The sequence below is a fragment of the Neoarius graeffei genome, chromosome 6 (assembly GCF_027579695.1).
Source record: "Neoarius graeffei isolate fNeoGra1 chromosome 6, fNeoGra1.pri, whole genome shotgun sequence".
NCBI lineage: Eukaryota > Metazoa > Chordata > Actinopteri > Siluriformes > Ariidae > Neoarius > Neoarius graeffei.
Window position 1 is genome coordinate 50,730,716 of NC_083574.1, and position 23,236 is coordinate 50,753,951.

The following is a 23,236-nucleotide window of genomic DNA, read 5'->3' on the forward strand; positions in this document are numbered from 1 at the left end:
GGGCAACCTGATCCAGGAACAACTTCTTCCAGCGCAAGTGCCCATGTAAAAGCAGCTTAAGAGATGATCAATAGACCTTTAGAGAGCATCAAGCAAAACAGGATAGGAACTCAAATGGGCAGGTGAAAAGCACAACAGTAATAAAACAGCATGCAACAGACAGCTTGGCCAGCAACAAATCCCAACAAAGTCAGTCTTCTTACTAAACCAGACACACACAACCCAACACAAGATAGCTTGCGCAACCCAACACAAGATAGAGCTTGCTGTTAAATTGACTACTTTTTTGTTCAAGTGTTAAAAACAAACATATCTGCAAAGCAACTCCACTACTGCACTACTGTTCTACCACAGTACCCAGTAAGCAGGAAACATTCTCTATCATTAGTACTTACCAGTTCAAGATACTGTTCAACCAAAAAGCCACTATAACCACATATGCTTCTTTAATTTAGTGTTACTTTTGGAACTGGAACATTCAAAGTTATGCTCAGTAACACCATCAAAGGAACGTAATGCAGCTGTCACTACTTTCTCACCTCCCATTATTCACGAGCACGTGTCAGGGTGACTCAGGGGGACTTGTCCTGCCAGTGCCATTTGCGATATCTCAGGGTAGTGTGAGATATCTCAGGTGGGACAGCTGAGACACAAGGCAGGTACTGTGTCTCACAATGAGCTCTGCAGGCATGTGTTGAGCCTGGATAGCTCTCTCCTGGTACACTTATTGTTCTAAGCTCTATAAGGGGCAAGTGAGGCAGGCAGTAGATATCAATGGTAAACTGTTCTCCATTCACACCAGAGTCCAGGCTCACTTCGGGCCAGACAAAGGGAATTTGTTGTCAGAGTAAGTTACAATGTCTGCACAGTAGCAGTCTACTAGCATTGTTAAATGTTGTGTAATGCAAGTCTTGCTCGCTGTATATAAACAAACATGGTTCATATGAATCACAGCAGCGTATAATCATTTATTACAGTTATAGTGATTACGTATTAACTTCAATGAGCTAACCCATGAGCAAAATTTAATTCACTTGCCAGTGATACCGAGAATTTGCCATCATTGCCCAAATAATAATCTATGACCTACTTTAGGCCTTGCACATTTTGATAACCTAAAACTCTTCAGTGTGACTGGAAAATACAGTCAGAATAAAAAGAGCTTCCAGAAACACTGGTTAAGTAGAGTTAAATATTTTCTGCCTTTACACTCACCATTATCCTTTTCACATGCCTTCTCTCTTGTACATTAACTCACCAAGTTTTCTTAATGGTTAAGCTTGTGCGTTGTGTAAATGATTAGTGAATTTATGCAAGTAAGAATGAATGAAGGAGTATAAAACGCAGTTAGATTCATACTCAAATCTGAATGGATGAACAATATACTAGACCAAAGTGCCAAAGGATGGTGCATGTACATCCTCAATGTAGTGCCCTACTTTAGAGACAGCAACCAGTATCTAAAAATAGGAACTTTTTACACACTGACCAGACAGAAATTTACATTTCCACAGAAGCTCTCAAGTGGGTTACTAGTGCATTTACATGCATATTAAAAGTCCAATCAATATCTGACTTCGGTAGTTACTAGACCTTTCAAATGGTCATGCAAAAAGTGCAATCCATCCATTATCTGTAGCCGCTTTATCCTGTTCTACAGGGTCGCAGGCAAGCTGGAGCCTATCCCAGCTGACTACGGGCGAAAGGCGGGGTACACCCTGGACAAGTCGCCAGGTTATCGCAGGGCTGACACATAGACAAACAATCATTCACACTCACATTCACACCTACGGTCAATTTAGAGTCACCAGTTAACCTAACCTGCATGTCTTTGGACTGTGGGGGAAACCGGAGCACCCGGAGGAAACCCACGCGGACATGGGGAGAACATGCAAACTCCACACAGAAAGGCCCTTGCCGGCTGCTGGGCTCGAACCCAGGACCTTCTTGCTGTGAGGCGACAGTGCTAACCACTACACTACCGTGCCGCCCCAAACAGTGCAATATAATACTTTAAACAGATAAAAGGACATTATAACATTTCAAATAAACACTCAGATTCTAGCCCAGTAATCATATTATTCAGCGCATGGATACCATTAACTTGAAATATTTTCTTTTTTTTCCATCAAGTCAGTTGTATTTCCAAACAACAACACAAAAAAACATGCATTGTGTATGTTAATGACAGAGAAAAAAAAATCAACTCCACACCACTACTTGTTCAACAAGTAGAACTCAGCGCCAGCAGAGTTGACAGGGATGCCTCTGAGACACGTACAGTCCCTTTTGTTTCCAAAGTGTTTTCCAGAAATACCCTTAAAATACACTGCAGTCAGGAAAGAAGTTGCTGAAGAAAAACTCTTTCAGACATTTGACTTGCTCTTACCTTGATCGCATTTGGATTAATTTCAAAATCTAATCAGTTCATCTGCTACTTAGTTATAGTTCTATATAAATCCTACAAACATTCAACCATTTGTTTTTGAGAGATTGTTCTAAGACAGATGGGTGCATGGACAGACAATGTGGAAACATAATGCTCCCAGCACTCAGTGATGGAGGCATAATAAAATAGTTTAACTACTGACAAGTGGCGCTGCCACCTCATTCCTGGATTTATCGAATTTATCTAAAATCCAGTCTTTTGTAGTTATCAGATTATGCTGTACATGTAAATGCACTCATGGTCACTTGCATTTGTTATTCAACTACGGCACAACTATTAATTTAACCAAAACCTGCAAGCCTTAAACAATTCTTTAGAGCCCATTCAGTGTAAGTGCATTCTGTATTTAGCTATTAATGAGCTTCAATCAGATTAGGCTCAGTGTGAGGTTTTATTGTCTCAGGAGAAATGTTAATTGTGTTTAGAGACATGCGTCTTGAAGGTGGGTGTAGGAAGAGAGGATGGTTGTGTTTCACTTGCTTACTTAGTAGGATTTATAATGAGAGAGGCTTACAGACCTTTCTCATGGCCTCGAGCTCTCTCTGCTTGTTCTCGTTGGCTGTCTGGAGTTCTTTCATCCTAAGCTCTAGCTGTTCCTGCTCAGCTTGTTGCTTCTGCCGTAACTCTCGCCGCTTTTGCCGAGCTTCATAATGTGGAGCTGGACGGCCTATCTTCAGCAGAGAGATACATGTCTGAATGGCTGAGAGTCAAAGAGAAAAGCAGAAAAGAGAGTATTACGATATATTACATTACATAATATTTCTGATATATGCTATATTATTTATATAAAGTAATGAAGCAAACTTCACAGGCAGCAATATCAGTGGTGGTTTCTATACGCATCAGAAGAGTAACTTGTGCGTTGTCCCACCTTGGATCCATTCTTGTTTCTTCTTTTTATCCGAGGCACTGATCTCATAGCTTTTGTCAGAGCATTTGACAAAGAAAAGGCATTTCTTCCCCTCCTTATCTGGTAAGGACTGCAGAAATGGCAGGGAAATGATTCATCAGCATCACATCATGCCGGAAATGGAAGGAAATTGATGACATAGCATACAGGAATTATAGTAACATACTGCAATAGCTTCATCACCTATCCCATCCATTTATTCTTATTTTAATCAAGTTTCACATTCAACTTTATTAAAATAATAAATAGTTGGACAAACTTAGAATTAGGCTTATATTTGTGTTATTGATTTGTGTACAGTACCAGTCAAAAGTTTGGAAACACCTTCAAATTCGATGTTTTTACCTTTTTTTTTTCCTACATTGTAGAACAATACTGAACTCATCAAAATTATGAAATAACATATGGAACATATGGAATTATATGGTAAACAAAAAAGTGTTAAAAAAAGGTTTCATCTTTTAGATTTTCCAAAGTCGTCACTATTTACCTTGATAACAGCTTTGCACACTATTGGCATTATCTGAACCAGCTTCATGAGGCAGTCACCTGGAACGCTTCTCAATTAACAGGTGTGTCTTGTCAAAAATGGAATTTCTTGCCTTCTTAATGCATTTGACACCATCAACCAGTAAAGAGTAAATAATAAAAATACAGTAAATAGCCCTGTTCGACAACTGTAGGAATCCATATTATGTCAAGAACCACTCAACGAAGTAAAGAGAAATAAGAGTCAGTCATTACTTTAAGACACAAAGTGTCTTTTAGTTAATTAAAATAAAGAAAAAACATCGACTTTGAAGGTGTTTCCAAACTTTTGACTGGTACTGTATATTAGGTGATCATCTATGTAAATAAAGTTGTAATCTATATTTGCATTACCAAATCATCCACAGAGTGTTATTGAAATAAGGAGATTCCTGAGTTTCTCGGCCAGCATAATGCAAGACAAAGGATTATTTTAGAAATATATCACTTGCCTCAACATAGCAGTTCCCGTCCAGCAGTATGTCTCCTTTTTTCTCTACCAAATCCTCACTCACATAGTATGAGACTGAACTGGGGCGAAGAAGAAACCATCGCTCAGTCCAGTTTTTCCGTTTGTGGCCTTTTTTCATCATATAACCCTAAAAATAGAGTAGATTTTACAACCAGTAGGTTCCTCTTTTAAAGTGCCAGCCAACTATAGAAAGCATGGGCAATTTTGTATTACTTTGTCATTCTGTATCTACAACCCCGATTCCAAAAAAGTTGGGACAAAGTACAAATTGTAAATAAAAACGGAATGCAATGATGTGGAAGTTTCAAAATTCCATATTTTATTCAGAATAGAACATAGATGACATATCAAATGTTTAAACTGAGAAAATATATCATTTAAAGAGAAAAATTAGGTGATTTTAAATTTCATGACAACACATCTCAAAAAAGTTGGGACAAGGCCATGTTTACCACTGTGAGACATCCCCTTTTCTCTTTACAACAGTCTGTAAACGTCTGGGGACTGAGGAGACAAGTTGCTCAAGTTTAGGGATAGGAATGTTAACCCATTCTTGTCTAATGTAGGATTCTAGCTGCTCAACTGTCTTAGGTCTTTTTTGTCGTATCTTCCGTTTTATGATGCGCCAAATGTTTTCTATGGGTGAAAGATCTGGAATGCAGGCTGGCCAGTTCAGTACCCGGACCCTTCTTCTATGCAGCCATGATGCTGTAATTGATGCAGTATGTGGTTTGGCATTGTCCTGTTGGAAAATGCAAAGTCTTCCCTGAAAGAGACGTCGTCTGGATGGGAGCATATGTTGCTCTAGAACCTGGATATACCTTTCAGCATTGATGGTGTCTTTCCAGATGTGTAAGCTGCCCATGCCACATGCACTAATGCAACCCCATACCATCAGAGATGCAGGCTTCTGAACTGAGTGCTGATAACAACTTGGGTCGTCCTTCTCCTCTTTAGTCCGAATGACACGGCGTCCCTGATTTCCATAAAGAACTTCAAATTTTGATTCATCTGACCATAGAATAGTTTTCCACTTTGCCACAGTCCATTTTAAATGAGCCTTGGCCCAGAGAAGACGTCTGTGCTTCTGGATCATGTTTAGATACGGCTCCTTCTTTGAACTATAGAGTTTTAGCTGGCAACGGCGGATGGCGCGGTGAATTGTGTTCACAGATAATGTTCTCTGGAAATATTCCTGAGCCCATTTTGTGATTTCCAATACAGAAGCATGCCTGTATGTGATGCAGTGCCGTCTAAGGGCCCGAAGATCACGGGCACCCGGTATGGTTTTCCGGCCTTGACCCTTACGCACAGAGATTCTTCCAGATTCTCTGAATCTTTTGATATTATGCACTGTAGATGATGATATGTTCAAACTCTTTGCAATTTTACACTGTCAAACTCCTTTCTGATATTGCTCCACTATTTGTCGGCGCAGAATTAGGGGGATTGGTGATCCTCTTCCCATCTTTACTTCTGAGAGCCGCTGCCACTCCAAGATGCTCTTTTTATACCCAGTCATGTTAATGACCTATTGCCAATTGACCTAATGAGTTGCAATTTGGTCCTCCAGCTGTTCCTTTTTTGTACCTTTAACTTTTCCAGCCTCTTATTGCCCCTGTCCCAACTTTTTTGAGATGTGTTGCTGTCATGAAATTTCAAATGAGCCAATATCTGGCATGAAATTTCAAAATGTTTCACTTTTGACATTTGATATGTTGTCTATGTTCTATTGTGAATACAATATCAGTTTTTGAGATTTGTAAATTATTGCATTCCATTTTTATTTACAATTTGTACTTTGTCCCAACTTTTTTGGAATCGGGGTTGTAGTCTCTGTCTGTGGTGGTGGCGCATCTGGCCTTGGCATTGGTCTCTTCCCCCTATCCTGTGCATACCAATTTAAATCCAAACATGAAAACACCACTGGTATCACAGAGCTCCATTGATAGCACCTGCATTTTCCTAAACATGCTCACACAGCAGCCACTGCACACCATACAGAGAGTTACGCAGGAACTACACGGTCAGTGCATGCTCATAAAGGAGAACAAACCTCTACAGTAAGCCAATCAGCCAGTATCAGGAGATTGAGAAAGACTAACTTAACACAAGTTATGTAAACAAATAAATTATGCCAAAACCACCCTGGATGCACCATACCAGACATCACAGATTCATCATGTATATGAACCGTATTTGTGGGGCTGAGACCTGTTTCAACACATCCAGAATGAGTTCCTGGAAGACCTCACTGATGCCCATGGAAAGGGTCTGGCGGTCCATCCCTTTGCTGAAGTGACCCATGCCGACCAGCTCGATCAACTCCCACACGTTCAGGTACTGTTGTTTGAAGCTCAGCTGCATCTTATAGTCCTCAAACTTCTCCTCGATCCAACTACCTCCCATCGCCTCTGTCAACTTACGCAAGAAATACTCAATCTGTGGGACAAAGGACAAAGAATGAAAGTTACACATGAAACTCAGCCCATGAATATTAGAAAATAGTAAGTGATGTGCTATACTGCAATATTTAATACTGCAATATTTAATACAAGGTACACAAAGCTGTTTTATAATGTTTGTCAAGTAAATTCTATTAATGCAGGTAAGGGTTCCGAGAAAACAAACAAATCTACAAAGATGATTAAAAATAATACAGTCACAAGTCTCTGACACTGAATCAAAATAACAATGGCAACATACAGGGTAACTCAGTCATAACGTACATCCTGGTGAGTATTACAGGAAACTGAGTAGTTCCTTTTTTTTTGCTGCTGGTACTTCTCTGTTACAACAGATACCATGGCCTAAATATGCATTTCACCACTGCCTTGAATATCATGTCACTAAAAGAGGATTATTAGGGATAACTCAAATGTATTAACATCAGTGAATTAATATTAACATTAGCATTAATTTGTCTTGAGAGGAATAAGAGGCAGCAGAGTTAGTACTACAGAAAACAAACCATAGCAACAGATGTATTATAGTAATGTTAGCTTATGGCTGTGGGGGACTAGAAAGTTAGCTATATAAAATAATGATCTTAATATTTTCAGCTTATCTAGTTACAAAAAAAATCTACAAACCTCTCTTTTTTTTTTTACCAGTGTTGTAGTCGAGTCATTAAACCTTAAGTCTGAGTCCAGTCTCGAGTCCCCAGTGTTCAAGTCCGAGTCATTAAAAAAAAAAAATTCGAGTCGAGTCAGAGTCGAGTCCACTATTGGTCTGAGTCGAGTCCGAGAACAAGACTCCAGCCACACCATTTGACGGTGGCCGTTTTAGCCCCATTAACATTAGTTTGTTCCTGAACATGACTTATGAACAGGTGGATGTGCGTTCTCTTTGTCAGGGAGCGTGAAGTATTCTGTCAGAGATGGTTGGGAGACGGATGTAAGTGCAGAAAGTGTGTTTATTAATACACGTGAAGACAGGTAAACAATCCAGAACGGCAGGCAAAATCGTAAAACGGTGAAACAGGCAATATGTTGAGCGAGGAACAAACAGGCTATCATAGATATGGCAGAATCAAAGATGAGAAACAGGAAATCAAGGATCAGAAAACCAAACAAGGAAATAAGGCTCGGTAATGTATCAGCAACACAACTCAATACTTTGCAAAATAAGTTTGTTTTCACAGTTTTTATATAGGCACGCTGATTGCGCCTTAATCCTGTGCAGGTGAAGTTGTTTATGGCGCGTGCGAGAGTCCGCTTGGCACACGCGCTGTCCGGAGCGCGCCCGAGAGTCTACAGTGGTGCTTGAAAGTTTGTGAACCCTTTAGAATTTTCTATATTTCTGCATAAATATGACCTAAAACATCATCAGATTTTCACACAAGTCCTAAAAGTAGATAAAGAGAACCCAGTTAAACAAATGAGACAAAAATATTATATTTAGTCATTTATTTATTGAGGAAAATGATCCAATATTGCATATCTGTGAGTGGCAAAAGTATGTGAACCTCTAGGATTGTCAGTTAATTTGAAGGTGAAATTAGAGTCAGGTGTTTTCAGTCAATGGGATGGCAATCAGGTGTGAGTGGGCACCCTGTTTTATTTAAAGAACAGGGATCTATCAAAGTCTGATCTTCACAACACATGTTTGTGGAAGTGGATCATGGCACGAACAAAGGAGATTCCTGAGGACCTCAGAAAAAGCGTTGTTGATGCTCATCAGGCTGGAAAAGTTTACAAAACCATCTCTAAAGAGTTTGGACTCCACCAATCCACAGTCAGACAGATTGTGTACAAATGGACGAAATTCAAGGCCATTGTTACCCTCCCAAGGAGTGGTCAACCAACAAAGATCACTCCAAGAGCAAGGCGTGTAATAGTCGGCGAGGTCACAAAGGACCCCAGGGTAACTTCTAAGCAACTGAAGGCCTCTCTCACATTGGCTAATGTTAATGTTCATGAGTCCACCATCAGGAGAACACTGAACAACAATGGTGTGCATGGCAGGGTTGCAAGGAGAAAGCCACTGCTCTCCAAAAAGAACATTGCTGCTAATCTGCAGTTTGCTAAAGATCATGTGGACAAGCCAGAAGTCTATTGGAAAAATGTTTGTGGACGGATGAGACCAAAATAGAACTTTTTGGTTTAAATGAGAAGTGTTATGTTTGGAGAAAGGAAAACACTGCATTCCAGCATAAGAACCTTATCCCATCTGTGAAACATGGTGGTGGTCGTATCATGGTTTGGGCCTGTTTTGCTGCATCTGGGCCAGGACGGCTTGCCATCACTGATGGAACAATGAAGTCTGAATTATGCCAGCGAATTCTACAGGAAAATGTCAGGACATCTGTCCATGAACTGAATCTCAAGAGGAGGTGGGTCATGCAGCAAGACAACGACCCTAAGCACACAAGTCGTTCTACAAAAGAATGGTTAAAGAAGATTAAAGTTAATTTTTTGGAATGGCCAAGTCAAAGTCCTGACCTTAATCCAATCAAAATGTTGTGGAAGGACCTGAAGTGAGCAGTTCATGTGAGGAAACCCACCAACATCCCAGAGTTGAAGCTGTTCTGTATGGAGGAATGGGCTAAAATTCCTCAAAGCCGGTGTGCAGGACTGATCAACAGTTACCGGAAACGTTTAGTTGCAGTTATTGCTGCACAAGGGGGTCACACCAGATACTGAAAGCAAAGGTTCACATACTTTTGCCACTCACAGATATGCAATATTGGATAATTTTCCTCAATAAATAAATGACCAAGTATAAAATTTTTGTCTCATTTGTTTAACTGGGTTCTCTTTATCTACTTTTAGGACTTGTGTGAAAATCTGATGATGTTTTAGGTCATATTTATGAAGAAATATAGAAAATTCTAAAGGGTTCGCAAACTTTCAAGCACCACTGTATCTGATGCACGCGCCAAGGCGCACAGGTGTGACACCCTTGCACAAAATCAGTACAAAAATTAATGTAGATATAAATATCTTAAGCCAAATTATTGTTAGAAAAAATAAAGAAAAAATCCGAGTCCTCGTCTCCAATTTATGAGTCCGAACGCATTTAATGCACGAGTCCGAGTCATCAGTGCTCAAGTTCAAGTCAAGTGACAAGTCCTTAAAATTAGGGCATGAGTCAGACTTGAGTCTGAGTCCTGGACTCGAGTACTACAAGCCTAATTTTTACCCACGAGTGACCATGGTATAAAATAGGGCAAGAGTCCCAATATGACAAAATAATGGACTTGGTGGAGAAAATGCCACTTTATGTCATGGTGTTCCTCACTTTCACCATGCCTATTTTTTTTAATATCAGGACACTTCCAATTCATTGGCGGTTATCGCTTACATTTCAGCAACATTTCCAAACATGCCAGCTGTACATGTCGTTAAAAGGTCCGCTTTTTTCTTTAACAGTGACAGAGACTAAATACGGTTTCACACAGTCCCACAGTGGTGTGTGTCTTACCTCCTCTGTGACTATGACCAAAGGGTACCGGTCCTCTGAGAGAAAGTTAAACATGCACCAGATCTTAAATGCATCGTCATCAGAGATCAGTAGGTGACTTCTGTTGAGGTTTTTCCTGGCGCACAGCGTCCAGCACATCCTGTTAAAGTCCATCCGATCAAAGTTGTCCTGTACCTGAAGTGAGAGATGGAGAAATATAGCGAGTGCAACAGACACACAGATCTGAATAACTGTTGCAAAAAACTGAAAAGGTGATTGGAACACACAGTGCTGCATGCTTTCTCATGGCGCAGGACCAGCGTTCCCAGGGATACCTCTGGAACAGTAACCAAAGCTACTGATAATAAGGAGCCATCCAGTGCCTAATTCACACGAGCTCCGACTGAGAAACAGGACAGTTCCACAGCCAAACAAACATCCTCAATTCAAATAAACCGTTTGATGGAACACTGAGAGCTAATAAACATTTTTATTTACAAGACAGTGGCTCTTTTTCCTTCAGTGTTAATATAATATAAAGAAACAAGAGTGCTCTGAGAGCACAATATCCCCTGCTGGCAACTCTGCCATAACTCTGGTAAAATGCGACTGAATTGAACGAAATTGCAATATGCATATGACCGACATATAACAAAGAATCCTGTCAAGTTTCATGAAATTCCTCCAAACATTGTGAGAGGAGTTGATTTCAGAAGGTGGGAACCCTTCCCGGGACGGACCGACGGACGGACATTGCCACGACATAATCCCCCTTCGGGCCTTTCGGCCAGCAGGGGATAAAAATTGTGAGGGAAGTTGATTTCAGAAAGCAAGCACACCTTGTTGAAATTGCCAAAGTACAAGTTTGTTATTAATCAAGGGCATAACTCTGGTAAAATCTGCCCAAATTAAACGAAATTTCAATATGTGTATAACTGTCATATAACAAAGCCTTTTGCGAAGTTTGGTGAAATTCCTCCACAAATTGTGAGAGGAGTTGATTTCAGAAGAACGTACACCCTCAGGAAATTGTCAAAGTACAAGTTATTTAATCAAGGGTCAAAACTCTGGTAAAATTTTCACAAACAAAATGAAATCGCAATATGCGTATTACCATCATATAACAAGGCCTTTTGCCAAGCTTCGAGAAATTCGTCTGAGAATTGTGAGAGGAGTTGATGTCAGAAGGCAAGCACACCTTCATGAAATTTTGAAAGTACAAGGTTGTTAATCAAGGGCCTCAACTCTGGTAAAATGCGACCGAATTGAACAAAATAACACGCGTACTACCGACATACAACAATGCCTCTTACCAAGTTTGGTGAAATTCCTCCACAAATTGTGAGAGGAGTTGATTTCAGAAGGAAAACACACTCTCAGGAAATTGTCAAAGTATAATTTTGTTAACCAAGGGCTGTAACTCTGGTAAAATGTGACCAAATTTAACGAAATTACAATATGCATAGTATCGACATAAAACAAAGAATCCTGACAAGTTTTGTGAAATTCCTCCAAAAATTGTGAGAGGAGTTGATTTCAGAAGCTTCCCAAGATGGACGGATGGACAGACAGATGGACGGACATTGCCATGACATAATCCCCCTTCAGGCCTTTCGGCCAGCAGGGGATAAAAACCAACTAAGCAATCTGTAAATAAGCGTGTGTGTGGTCCTTATAATGAACTCATTGCATTCCTGCCTTATGTCTGGTATTCCCAGGATAAGCTTTGGGAAGCTTTACTATACCTGGCCATGATAAGGCAGGTAATGAAGATGAATTAATTAAAATGAATCAGTGATGTTTGGCTGGACTGTTAGAGGGTAGTACAGTGAGTAGCATTGCTGCCTCACAGCTCCAGGGCTCCTGGTTCAGACCTGAGCTGAGGTTACTGTCTGTTACCCCTTTTCCACCAAAGCAGTTCCAGGGCTGGTTTGGGGCCAGTGCTGATGCTGGTTCACAACTTGTTCAACTTGCGAGCCAGCTGAGAACCAGTTTGCTTTTCCATAGCTCGGGGTGCTAAGGGGAGCCACGTCATTATGTCGCTGTATACGTCATTACATCGCTGTATACGTCAGTTACGTCGCTGCGTTTGCATAAACCTTGGCATGAATATCGAAGCAACAACAACACGGAGAAGCAGCAGCAGCAACAACAACAACAACAATAATGGATGACTTCGCGTTTGTACAGCTGCTGCTTCTCGGCGCTTAAAAATGGCGACCTTTCGCGGTCTTGTTATTGTTGTCGGTCTTAACAACTCCGCCCCCCGCTGACGTAAGCGGTTCTTTCCTCTGGCCCAGCAAAGAGCTGGTGCTAGCCTGGAACCGGTTTTTCTGGCCCCAGAGCCAGTTCTTTGTCAGTGGAAACAGAAAACCCGGTTCCAAACTAAGCACTGGCCCTGAACCAGCCCTGGAACTGCTTTGGTGGAAAAGCGGGATGTGTGTAGCTTTGCATGTTCTCCCATGTTTATGTGGGTTTCCTCCAGCCTCTCCACTTCATAAAAAAAAATACTGGCAGGTGAACTGGCTATACTCAGTAGCCCCAAGGTGTGAATGAGTATGTAAACATTTGTGTGCATGGTGGCTTTGGATTGGTTGGCATCCCATCCAGAGTGTGTTCCTGCCTTCTGTCTAGTGTTCCCTGGATAGGCTCCAGATAAACCACAACCCTGACCAGGAAACAACATGCACAGAATATGAATGAATGAGTGAATGAATGAATGTCCCTTTAAATGTCACATGAAGGGCCTAATCCCTATTTCCACTATACTGCAGCTGTATAGTCTGGAAGTGTGTGGGATAGAACAACTGAATGAGCAGGATGCCAATAATGCATTCATCATTCATTTATCTTTAATCACTCTTCCAGAATATCCCAGGAACACTAGATGCCAGGTAAGAACACACTCTGGATAGGAGACAGCCTGTTGCAGAGCCCACATACATACAGGCACACACACTACCTGCTACACCACCGTGTCATCCCTGCGTAGTTTTATTTTAACACAATATTTCTCACATTATTGACTTAATAATATTTATTTAAATGTACCAGTACAGGAATGCATGGTTTAAAATATTCTCTCCTATGGGAATTTAGCAATTTTAATCTACTTCTAAAGCCACTTGTTCACTACTATTATGCTGCCTTCGAGGCACAATTTCCACTTGTAATTTCCTACCTACAACTGGTAAAAAAAAAAATACCACAAACACCCCCTCAATTTGCAATTTCAACTCAGGCTACTCTTCTCAATTACTGTTTCCTTCCCTGTTTATGGAGTGACAACAAATTAAAGGAGATACACATAGCCTCATTCTCATTATCTCTAGCCACTTTATCCTGTTCTACAGGGGCGCAGGCAAGCTGGAGCCTATCCCAGCTGACTATGGGCGAAAGGCGGGGTACACCCTGGACAAGTCGCCAGGTCATCACAGGGCTGACACATAGACACAGACAACCATTCACACTCACATTCACACCTACGGAGTCACCAGTTAACCTAACCTGCATGTCTTTGGACTGTGGGGGAAACCGGAGCACCCGGAGGAAACCCACGCGGACACGGGGAGAACATGCAAACTCCACACAGAAAGGCCCTCGCCGGCCCCGGGGCTCGAACCCAGACCTTCTTGCTGTGAGGCGACAGCGCTAACCACTACACCACTGTGCCGAGCGATACACATAGCCTTTATTTTTAGATAAATTTCTGAGTGGATAGTATCTCCATCCTTAACTCTTGTATGCTGCATAACTGGGAATAAAAAATATATATTTTTGAGAGTTAAAATCGACCGCAAAGTTGGCATTGGAGCTGCCCCACTGAACCAGCCAGCCCAGAGTGCGTGACGTCACTGCAGTAACTGGTTTTAAGGCCGAGGCCTTTGACAGCTATAGACCAAAGTCATATAAATAAAAATTTATGGTGAAAGTAAGAAATCCCGTTCCTGACTTGCTCAACTAAGACTGATTTGACTTCATTGATTGTGGGTTGACTCTCATTAAAACAGGATAGGTGTTATAACTTATGCAGCATACATGTACATGCATGCATTTTCACTGATAAAACATAAAAGGCTAATTAAATAATCAGATGAACTGAGACAATCACATTCTGAAGCAAATTAAATAATCTTATACTGGTAACTTAAACACACAATGCAAGTTACATGTATTCATCTAAATTCAGATAAACAATGTGTTTTGTATCCAAATGAGAGTCGCAGCTTACCCATCTCTGTTCTCGCCTCTTGAAGGCCAATCTTGTGGCCGATTGTTTTGAAACAATCTGACTTTCAGTTGTTCATTCAGTTCTCCATTCATTTGCTTCTTCCACGCAAGAGCGAGATATTGCTGCTGAGGCAAGCATATCCAGCGGAAAATTCAGATGGCTGCTCCACTCATTCTCCATTTTCTCCATATTGAGTACTCCGCCATTACTGCTTAGCTCAGGCAATTACTAAAACCCAGGAAGGGACGGGATGTCACCGGATTTAGCAACAACCGCGGGGAGGTCACTGCCCGAGTGATATGTCACGTCCCGTTCCATCCCAGGTTTTACCAACAACCCTCGGCTCACACTCTGGGAGAACTGGTGCAACTGAACTTACTTTCCTTTTAAAAAAATAAAATAATAAAATAAATAAATACTTTCCTTTTCTTGTAGTTTTATTTAATTGTTGGTACTGCACCCTCTTTCAATACAGGCTTATAGCCAACGCTCCTTAACAGATCAGAGGTCTCATACGAGTCTTCAGTAAAATGTGCAGAGCAGTGGCGAGACCACTTCGTAGGCGCCCAATGTGCCCGTGAACTTCTCGCAAAACGCGTCCAAATCTTTGCAGTTTGAACATTCTTGGGCCATGAATGTCATGTTGCTGCACCAGCCAGCAACACATCTATGTGGCATGGCGATAAATTAGCTCAAAATGGAGGATCGGAGTTACAGTCAGCTCTGTGCTTTAGTATAGCGGAAATGGCGACGGTTTGGGGTTTTTTTTATGACCTTTATACTGTCTGACAAAGCAAACAAAAGTCATGCTTTTGTTGACGCATCCATGTTTTCTTCCACGAGATAGGAAACTTATTACAATCTGCAAATTAGCACTTTACAAGGTACCATGAATGCAGCCATAGCTGAAAGTAGTAACTAGTGTTGGAGTGCTTTGTATGGCAAATTACGATCTGAATGCATACTTGGCAGCCCTAGAGAACGAAAAGTGGTAGATCGGATTGCACGATACAGTTGCCATTCCCCAACCCAGAAATTAGAAAAAAGAAAAAAAAAAAACAGTGTAAAGCAGTCCATCCTCCTGCATTCTGAGTGCCATATTTGAAGTAAACTGATCGACAAATCAGACAACATACTTCACAAAATGCATGCTTTTCACCTTGCCTCGATGCTTTGATGCATGGACGATCTGATGACCAGGTTGCCTTGAACTTTTTATCATAGTGAACCTTTTTTTTTTTTCTGTGGAGTTTTCATTGTTTGTGATCACCAAAGCGTGTTTGGCTTTTACAAATACTGGCACGATTTGTTGTAACATGTGACCTCATTGCTGATTGGCTAGAACCATACCGAGAACCAATGGAAGGGTGCGATAGAGCGATACAGTTTAGATTCAGCATCATTATCACGCCATTCCATTGACTCTCGGCTTCACTTAATAAGACTGTTTGACGCATTATACTTGTCTCCCCTGTGCTGAAAATAGCTGAAGCGAAGTCAGAAGAGCAAATCCAACAGTGTTCGCTGATTATTTTGTAATGCGGTATTTTTCAGAACTAAAACTGGTAGGCGGTATTCACCTGTCAAAATCGGTAGACTACAGCGTGAATCAGTAGAGTTGGCAAGTATGTCATTGTGTCTCAAAGGTGTCCTTGGAGTTTACAGGAAATGCAGAAGTAGTACAGAATGATATCTGTGCAAAAACATAAATACGCAGATAGTATTTCGGAATCAGTCTATTGCTATTTATAGCTGTTATAGTGGTCAAAACAACCTTAACTATCAAATAAACATGCATGCACAAATGCTGTCTCGCCATCTTCCACCAACACACAGCTGGATTTGTAAGACAGTTTGTTTTGAAAGAGCAGCTCTTTTTTTGGCAAAAGTCTGCACTGGTTTACGTCACACACACCTCCCATTTGGTTCTGTGCACTGTGGGAGCACACAATAGGAGCCTTGTGGAGGCCTGAACGGTCACGATTGCTGCTGAGCTGCCGAGAAAACTGGGCATTTGCATTCTACAGAGCTGAGAGGCAGTGAGATTTGTAAACAGGCCTTATCATCAGAAGCAGGCAAAAGGCACAATTCCATCCACAAACAATTCAGGAAAAGGGTTTTCATGTTCATGCTATATGACAAAATCCTTCACAAAATACCCTGTTTATTAACAATGAACTAGATATTTATTATAAATCAAGGTGATCACTTTCATTTGAATGTATAAACTGGGTCAAACTGTTCACCACAACACCATCACAGTACACATGGTACCTAGTGCCAATGATTTTTAAGAAAGCAGCTCTATTTTGGTCTTGTATTAATATAGCAGTCTTGCTCTTTTGTTCACTCTCTGACATCACGGTACTACATGAACAATGCATTCCAGGATCTGAGGTAAATGTTGTAGTGGAACTAGTACTCTCTCTCACTTTGGGGTTCAAAACAGAAAGGTACAGTTGGACAGCACCGTTGTTAAACCAGGTGAACTGACAGCACCCACGTGCTGAAACCTGAATTCATCTGTGTTTAGTCAATAGGGGATACGTCAGAAACAGTTTATACACCGTCTATACATGGCATATTAGTGGGAAGAGAACACAGGCGGCATTGAAATATAGTGAAGATTATTTAGACACACAAGTAGTTTCAAATGTGTGCTTGAGTAAGAGTGACAAAAATTATACATAACTGTTCATTTAAGGATTTTTGATACAATAAATATAAAAAAGACAGATATATATATATATATATATATATATATATATATATGAGAGAGAGAGAGAGAGAGAGAGAGCATGGGCATTTCACTAAGTACTAAATGCACCATCCAATGTTTGAGACCTTGTTTTTTTTATAAGAAGTGTTTAAATTATAAAACAATACATGCAGAGTGTGAAAGCAGGCACTTTAATGAATCATAAAAACACACGAAACAGTCCAGAGGACTGTCGAATTCTGATTCTACACAAATGGTTCATTGTTATCATTGTCTCAAAATAACAGAATGTGTAACTAAGAAAGAAAGAAAGAAAGAAAGAAAGAAAGAAAGAAAGAAAGAAAGAAAGAAAAAGAGGTGAGTCATTTGGGACAATCAAACTACAGACTGAGTGAGCAGATTTGGCTGTGGGTCAAGCTGGTGGTCAAGGAAAAGGGAAAAGGCGGATCTCAAAAGGAGTGAGACAAGTTGGGGGTGGATGGTGAAACATTACCAGGCACATTATGCCTATATCTCCTATTAATTCCACTGTAGTTACCAAATAATGCATTGTACTAAATAATACGCTTTAAGATTACTAAATGGATATTAAGCTTAGAGATTAAGGTTAAACAGAGTTTAGACTACTGTAAAACAAAAGCACTTCTTTACGGTTTAGACATTTGAAAACTCAGCACTGCCTAATGATCAACTCCTTTTCTGGATCCCACAATAAGACGTATGTGTTGTGAAATATAACTCTTCCTTAATCTCCTTCCTCTTTCACAAGGATGGAAGAAACAGCCAGTATAGCTTGAAAAAGCCATTCACAGTGACTATCCCTTTACAGAAAGTCATGCCTCAAACTTAATCGAACCTAAGTGCTTCGTTACTACCATATGACTCATAAGGAAAGACTACAAGATACTACAACATACCCAAGTGTGCAGTAAAGAAAGCTTCTGTAGCATTCAAGTGTTGTGTTCCAGTTCATACACCCACAGCCCCTCAAAATAACATCAGCAGTGGAATGTTAAACCTCACGCACATTAAAGTGCATATCACAGGTAAATTCAGGAGCAAGATCAATGTAATTCTCCTATTTTATATTAAACTTTGGTCAAGTATCTGTCACATTTTGCATTTTGTGCAATTTTTTTACCTTGCCCAATACCAGAAAAATTCAGTTGAAATCAAGCCATTTGAGGCGAATTGGTCCGCCTCTGAAAAAACTTTGCATTTGAATTTCCAGGGAAACATTGATTTTCGTGATGTCGCGTGTGGGACGCCTCCCTCTGAATCCTACGTCAGCGCTGGTTTCTTTATGAGGAAATGACCTGGTGGTTTTCTGCAAATTTCTTCAACGTTATCACGTAATTATTAAAATGGTTAACAGATGTATCGTAGGAGGGTGTCGCACCACCAATCTTGATGGGATTAGTACTCATCGTTTTCCAAAAGACCGGACAATGAGAGAGAAATGGGAGCGCTTGGTCTACACAGGCTGTGCACTGAAACTGTGCAAGCTCGTGCAGCCTGCTGGCGCTTCCGCAGGTAACGTCACAAATCTGGCTCCAGACTCCCTTGGGATTTTTCCAGACACGTTTTGTTATTTTATTTTTTTCTGCTGTAGACAGATGGCCTTGTGCAAAATTACCCTTCTGGATGAGTGTGTAAAGGGACATACTTTCATATAAAAAAAACGAAATTGGTCCAGAATATGCACTTTAACCTTCAGCTCGTCTTGTGAGGTCTTCCATAGATTGCATGCTGGGCACAAAAAGCTCACCTTGTCCAGGATGAATCGGTTCAGGTAGGGCATGTATCCCTGATTGGAGACAGGTCCCTCATCATCATCTCTGAAGTGCTCTTCCAGAGCCACTGGATCATGAGGTATGTTCATCACAGTGCACAGACTATGGGAAAGCACCTGAAAGTCATGATTAAAAAAAAAATCTGTGACTTGGTATGTATGCTGCTATAATGTACTTTATACACTGCTGAGCAAGTCCTACCTTTTTTATGTTGTAGTGTAGATGCTTTAATCTCATTGTACATGTGTATAGTGACAATAAAGGCATTCTATTCTATTCTATTATCAGTGATACCTGGTTAGGATACTGAATGAGGCTAAAAAAAATCTACCGGTACTACATAACTCAGCATGACTATTATGAAACCATGAGACATGGTGCTTTCTAATACCAGGTCTTATTGTAGGCATAACTATTATGCATACACATAGGAACACACTCAAGATGTGCAAGAATATGAATGACTGCTTTTTTTTTTTTTACTTTTTTAACTCAAGTGTTTCAAGTCTGTAATCATGCCGTGTCTTTTCTGAACAGTAAACATGGTGAACAGAAAAGCTACGCTTGCCAGTAGCCTGCTCTTTTGTTCAAACCTTACAGTCCTTTTGTACTTTTGTGTAATTTGTACTTTAACTGTGCAATATATGCTTAGGCTATGCACTTCTAGGTCCTCCAAATGCACTTTGAAAATGATTGAGAAAGTAGTCCACCTTGTTCATGTTTAAAACATCCAGAAAACTCCAAACGTACACTCACAATTGTATTTAATGTACACCTTTGGAGTTTTCTGGATGTGTCAATGAAGCAGGTTAAATAAATGAAACAAACTAGATAGATAGATAGATAGATAGATAGATAGATAGATAGATAGATAGATAGATAGATAGATAAGGCCCAATGATAAAAATTCTAAGGGGTGTTTCACTCTGCGTAATTCCTTAACCCAACAGTAACCCAAAAGAAACTAAACCTACAGTCTGGGCTAGAAAAAAAATCAGACTCAGCCTACTTTTCATACAATTCTGCATGTTTCTCCTTATGACAGCTTTTTTTTTTCTTTTTTTGTATTTTCCTTCAAAGGAAAATGATTAGCAGAGGCATAAAAGCTACTCTTTTCTGGGCTTATTATACATAAGTAGTTGATGTATAACCAATCCATGGTCCAGAAAAAATAGACTAGTCACTGTGAGCCTCATCACAACAACCAATAGTGTTACACTGTTGTTGTTGTTTATAGCGTAACTGATCAATGTATGAAAAAATAACGGTGTTGTTCTGTGACATATTTTTCGCTGAAAACAGCTCACAGAGACAAGGGGGGGTTTTTTTGTTTTGTTTTTTCCCCCGACAGGCCTTCTTGGCTTTATTTTTACTATTTCATTTACACTGCTTGGTTTGATAATTAAAGTGTACACAGTTATTATGGTTATGAAGTATCACTAATGATAACTTGTCATCATTTAGTCATGTTATTTGCTTTTTCCTTAGAAGCGAGGATTTTTTTCAAGAGATGGACCTTGACAAGTTATGTTCAGATATCTGCTCTGTGGTATTAGTATATAAATATATGAAGTATTGTTATGTAATTGCTTTGGCGTTTTAACCAATTGTTTGTTTCTTCTGTTCCTTGTTATTTTTAATATTTTAGTTTGTTTAAGCTATTTGTGATATCAATTTCGTCACTAACCTAAGCAGAGCTAAATATGACTATAGATTTTCTTCAGGATTTGTTTAAACAGGCTGTTCACACCTGAACACAAGGAATGGAAAATGAAGTTTTAAATAAACGTTACACCTTTTTTTTTTTTTTGACTGGGGGATGGGGGGCCCTTAATACTTCGCCTTTAACAGCAGCAAGAAGTTCGAAACCCACGTGTGATAATATTATATTAAAGACGCTTCATGACCCTGAACAAAACCACAGCAAAAAAATAAAAAGTAACCCTGTGCTTCTACTTCACACCATCAGTCCAGGAACACTTTCAAACACTCAACTGACCTTATTATTTATTTTTTTAAGTTAGGAAATCATCTGTAGCAACCTAAAATGTGTGTAGGTGACGGTTTTTCTTATCTTTTAAAGAAAAAAAAGAAACTATGTTATTAAATATCAAACAGAGTTAATCCGAGCTCAAAGCGCCTGGAGCTCCGGGGAAACAAAGTTACAAAATCTGCTACAAAATGTTCCGGCCTGGACAAAACCATACCTTTAACTGAGACTTTGACACTTTCCCACTTTTGTCCAAATCCAGTGCTGTGAAGGCATGCCATATGGACTTCAGAAGTTCGTCCCTTAATCCCATTTCGAGAGGCACTGAGCGGCTGAGGCTCGGCTCGCTGCTGCTCTGGCTGAGAGCTCCTCACACACACAGACTGAGCGGAGTCACGTGACTGAGAGCTGAGCGGCAGTTCAAAGTGCTTCAACACAACTCAGGTTTCAGCTGCAGCCACGGCCGGTGTTCTGTAAAGTTATCCTACCTCTCGGATTATCCAGTTTGTTAAAAACTGGATAATATCCCGGTTTTGGGAAATCCCTACCGCCAAATTAAAAATACTCCCGATTATGTCCAATCAGAATCGTATGAGAAACACTGCTGACGTCAACTGATTTTTAACCAATCAACGAACAGAATGACAGTCACAATGTAGGATTCACCCAGGCTGTCCTCAAGCAGTCATTCATCTCATCTCTCTCATTATCTCTAGCCGCTTTATCCTGTTCTACAGGGTCGCAGGCAAGCTGGAGCCTATCCCAGCTGACTACGGGCGAAAGGCGGGGTACACCCTGGACAAGTCGCCAGGTCATCACAGGGCTGACACATAGACACAGACAACCATTCACACTCACATTCACACCTACGGTCAATTTAGAGTCACCAGTTAACCTAACCTGCATGTCTTTGGACTGTGGGGGAAACCGGAGCACCCGGAGGAAACCCACGCGGACACGGGGAGAACATGCAAACTCCGCACAGAAAGGCCCTCGCCGGCCCCGGGGCTCGAACCCAGGACCTTCTTGCTGTGAGGCGACAGCGCTAACCACTACACCACCGTGCCGCCCTACAGCAAAAATCTCTCATCTCATTATCTCTAGCCGCTTTATCCTTCTACAGGGTCGCAGGCAAGCTGGAGCCTATCCCAGCTGACTACGGGCGAAAGGCGGGGTACACCCTGGACAAGTCGCCAGGTCATCACAGGGCTGACACATAGACACAGACAACCATTCACACTCACATTCACACCTACGGTCAATTTAGTGTCACCAGTTAACCTAACCTGCATGTCTTTGGACTGTGGGGGAAACCGGAGCACCCGGAGGAAACCCACGCGGACACGGGGAGAACATGCAAACTCCACACAGAAAGGCCCTTGCCGGCCCCAGGGCTCGAACCCAGGACCTTCTTGCTGTGAGGCGACAGCGCTAACCACTACACCACCGTGCTACGGCAAAAATATGAATGCAAATACCAGGTTGCATGGGGGAATGAATTTCCATGGATAAGCAAATTTTCGACCAGCCAGTTACACATTTTACTGTAAACATACCTTAAATCAGAATATAATGGACATTTGAGTGTGAAATTAAACTAGTCTTCCATACCATTTCAGAAACAAACTGTACAACTTCTAAAGTGTTTAGTGAAATTTTGCATGACAGAGAATTTGTTTGGTGAGTGTATTTGAATAGTGTGGTAGTGTCTTAGTGCTATTTTGAATTTATGTTTGAAAGTTTTAAGTGAAAGTTTACAAGCGAATTATCTGGAAAGTGATTGATTTTGATAGAGGTTTGAGGTTTTAAGTGAAAGATTACTAGTGAGTGTATTTTGGTAGTACTAAAATTTTGCATTCGAGTGAATTTCTTTGTGGAGTATATTTTGATAGTATGGTAGGATTTATAGTGCCATTTTTAAATTTTGTTTGAACACTTTCAGTCAAAGTTTGCAAATGAGCAAATTCCTTTGATGCATTCTGATAGGATTTGGATAGAATATCTAGTGCATTTTAAAAATTCTGTTGGAAAGTGTTTAGTGAGAGATGCATTTTAGTAGTACTAAGACAGTGCAGTATTTATTTAATTGAGTTGTTACTATTTTGGTTAAATCTTATTAAAATTTAATTTATATATGATATGATAGTTCTCTGTATTTTTACATGAGCTTACAGAAGGAAAACACATTTGATGCAATCCAATAATACTCTCATTCACTGTGATATTTTAAGAAATTATAA

General features: G+C 40.4%; 1 protein-coding gene across 1 annotated transcript in view; it reads right to left on the reverse strand.

The window, feature by feature from the left end:
• swap70b (switching B cell complex subunit SWAP70b) overlaps positions 1–21,517 on the reverse strand; it is a 47,194-nt gene extending 25,677 nt beyond the window's left edge. Inside the window, exons 1-7 of the mRNA XM_060923776.1 lie at positions 21,214–21,517; positions 18,982–19,122; positions 10,285–10,458; positions 6,574–6,801; positions 4,340–4,486; positions 3,321–3,429; positions 2,968–3,149 (exon numbers count right to left, since the gene is read on the reverse strand). Coding sequence (XP_060779759.1) covers positions 2,968–3,149; positions 3,321–3,429; positions 4,340–4,486; positions 6,574–6,801; positions 10,285–10,458; positions 18,982–19,122; positions 21,214–21,309 — 1,077 coding nt within the window. The 5' untranslated portion in view covers positions 21,310–21,517. The remainder of the gene's footprint in view (positions 1–2,967; positions 3,150–3,320; positions 3,430–4,339; positions 4,487–6,573; positions 6,802–10,284; positions 10,459–18,981; positions 19,123–21,213) is intronic.
• Positions 21,518–23,236: the final 1,719 nt, after the last annotated feature.